Raw genomic sequence first — 1,630 nt, 5'->3', positions numbered from 1 at the left:
GAAAAGTCTGGAGACATGGAGATGGTTCAACATCTGCAGGACGAGGAGACGTCATGAGCTCAGAGAGCCAACTGGCAGTGAGTATTTGACATGCCTACATTCATCTGCTTGTTGTGTTCTAGAAGAGAACGCAGGTATTGAACTCTTTTATTTAACATCAGAGTCAATTAGTTGATGAGTCGATACAGAAAAATCCTTGACGTCCTTTTACAATAAAATGCAGAGCATCCGATGGAGCTGCTGATCTTCTAACTCATTGGAGCCTGAAGGTCTTGGTGAGCAGTGAGCATTTCTACGGCTCTTTAAAGCAAACAGTGAAAGGATTCATTCATAATGCTGGTTATTTTCAGGCCTCTTAAAAATGAAAAGATAAAAGCAGTCAGCTCATAATTCCTTGTGAACATGAAGTGAAGAAAACAGTCACCAGAATAATAAAAGCTACGGGTGAATCCAGATGAATGTTGAAGGCGCAGAGTGAAGAAACAGTGAAATAAAGGAACAAGGAGTCAGAGGAGGTGAGAGCCTGAGGGAAGGTCGACTCCTCCGTCCTCTAACCCCCGTCATCCCTCCATCATCCGGCTGCCGCCGCCGGCTGCAGCTCCGACACTCCGTCACTCTGTGATAAAACATTCGGTCATTTCACCTGCAGCCACTGGCAGCGCCTCTTTCATTTCTGAATATTAAACCGAAGAAGACAAATGTCCTCCACAGAGGAAGCGATTATTAATTCATCTTTGTTGTGTTTACAGCAGACAGACCTGTCGCTGTCCGTCTGTCTCTCATCCCATATTAAAGACAGACGGACATCTGGCTTCCTTTCTTCTGGCTTCGCTCTCGTCTGGATTCGTCCACTTCACAAACTTCAACAGATCCAGGATTTCATTCTAACTCAGCAGCCACACGAAGCTGCTTAACAACCGGCTAATTCAACCAGAGTTCTCAACTTGGTCCGAGCTCTACAAATAAAAGAGGCGGAGCTAGCCCCAGTTGACCAATCACAGACAAGGACAGGCCAATCGATATCCATGCCCTGCCATCGAGTCCTCAAACAAACCTCAAGTTCTGTCAGTCGTTCAACATGTGACACAAAGTGGAGATAAAAAGACATAAAACAAATAAAATGTGACATGAAACAAGCTAAAACAGAAACACGTAAAACCACAGAAGCTTCCTCGCTAACCGGAGAACCCTCAACTCTTCCTGTTCAGTTTCGTCTTCTTCTCAACATCTCGTCTTTTCTGTCGCGTCTCTGATCCGTCGGAAATGTTCTGTTTCACTTTCTTTGTCTCAAACAATCCCGTTTTCTTTAATCTCTGCCTTTTATGAAGCACGTCCCACTGCTGCTGCGCTGTTGTTGTGTTGTGTTGTTGTGTTGTTGCTGTGTTGTATACTCACTCCGTCCGTTCACGGTGTGTGTGTCCACCATGGTTGTGTGTTGGGAGTTGTTGACCATCAGTGTCATTTCCTGTCTGGAGCTCAGAGTTTCCTTCCTCTTCTTGGCCAGTTTCCTGCAGAAACAAAAACAGTTGCACTGTTCACAAACCAACACAACCGGCTGATACATGACCTTCTTCACAAATAAAGTTTTAAATATTAGACAACAAATCCAGACCATGTCTTTAGGTGCAGC

At 44.7% G+C, this 1,630-nt stretch overlaps 1 protein-coding gene across 1 annotated transcript in view; it reads right to left on the bottom strand.

Moving 5' to 3' along the window:
• Window positions 1-1,630, bottom strand: part of LOC103373023 (receptor-type tyrosine-protein phosphatase mu-like) — a gene marked incomplete at its 5' end in the record, with an annotated part of 108,638 nt that overhangs the window by 37,896 nt on the left and 69,112 nt on the right. The window contains one exon of the mRNA XM_008302820.1: window positions 1,396-1,508. Within this exon, the coding sequence (XP_008301042.1) occupies window positions 1,396-1,508 (113 nt within the window). The remainder of the gene's footprint in view (window positions 1-1,395; window positions 1,509-1,630) is intronic.

The sequence above is a fragment of the Stegastes partitus genome, unplaced genomic scaffold (genome assembly GCF_000690725.1).
Source record: "Stegastes partitus isolate 25-593 unplaced genomic scaffold, Stegastes_partitus-1.0.2 Scaffold1886, whole genome shotgun sequence".
NCBI lineage: Eukaryota > Metazoa > Chordata > Actinopteri > Pomacentridae > Stegastes > Stegastes partitus.
The sequence above is the reverse complement of the archived record's forward strand: the minus strand, read 5'-3'. Positions and strand labels throughout refer to the sequence as shown.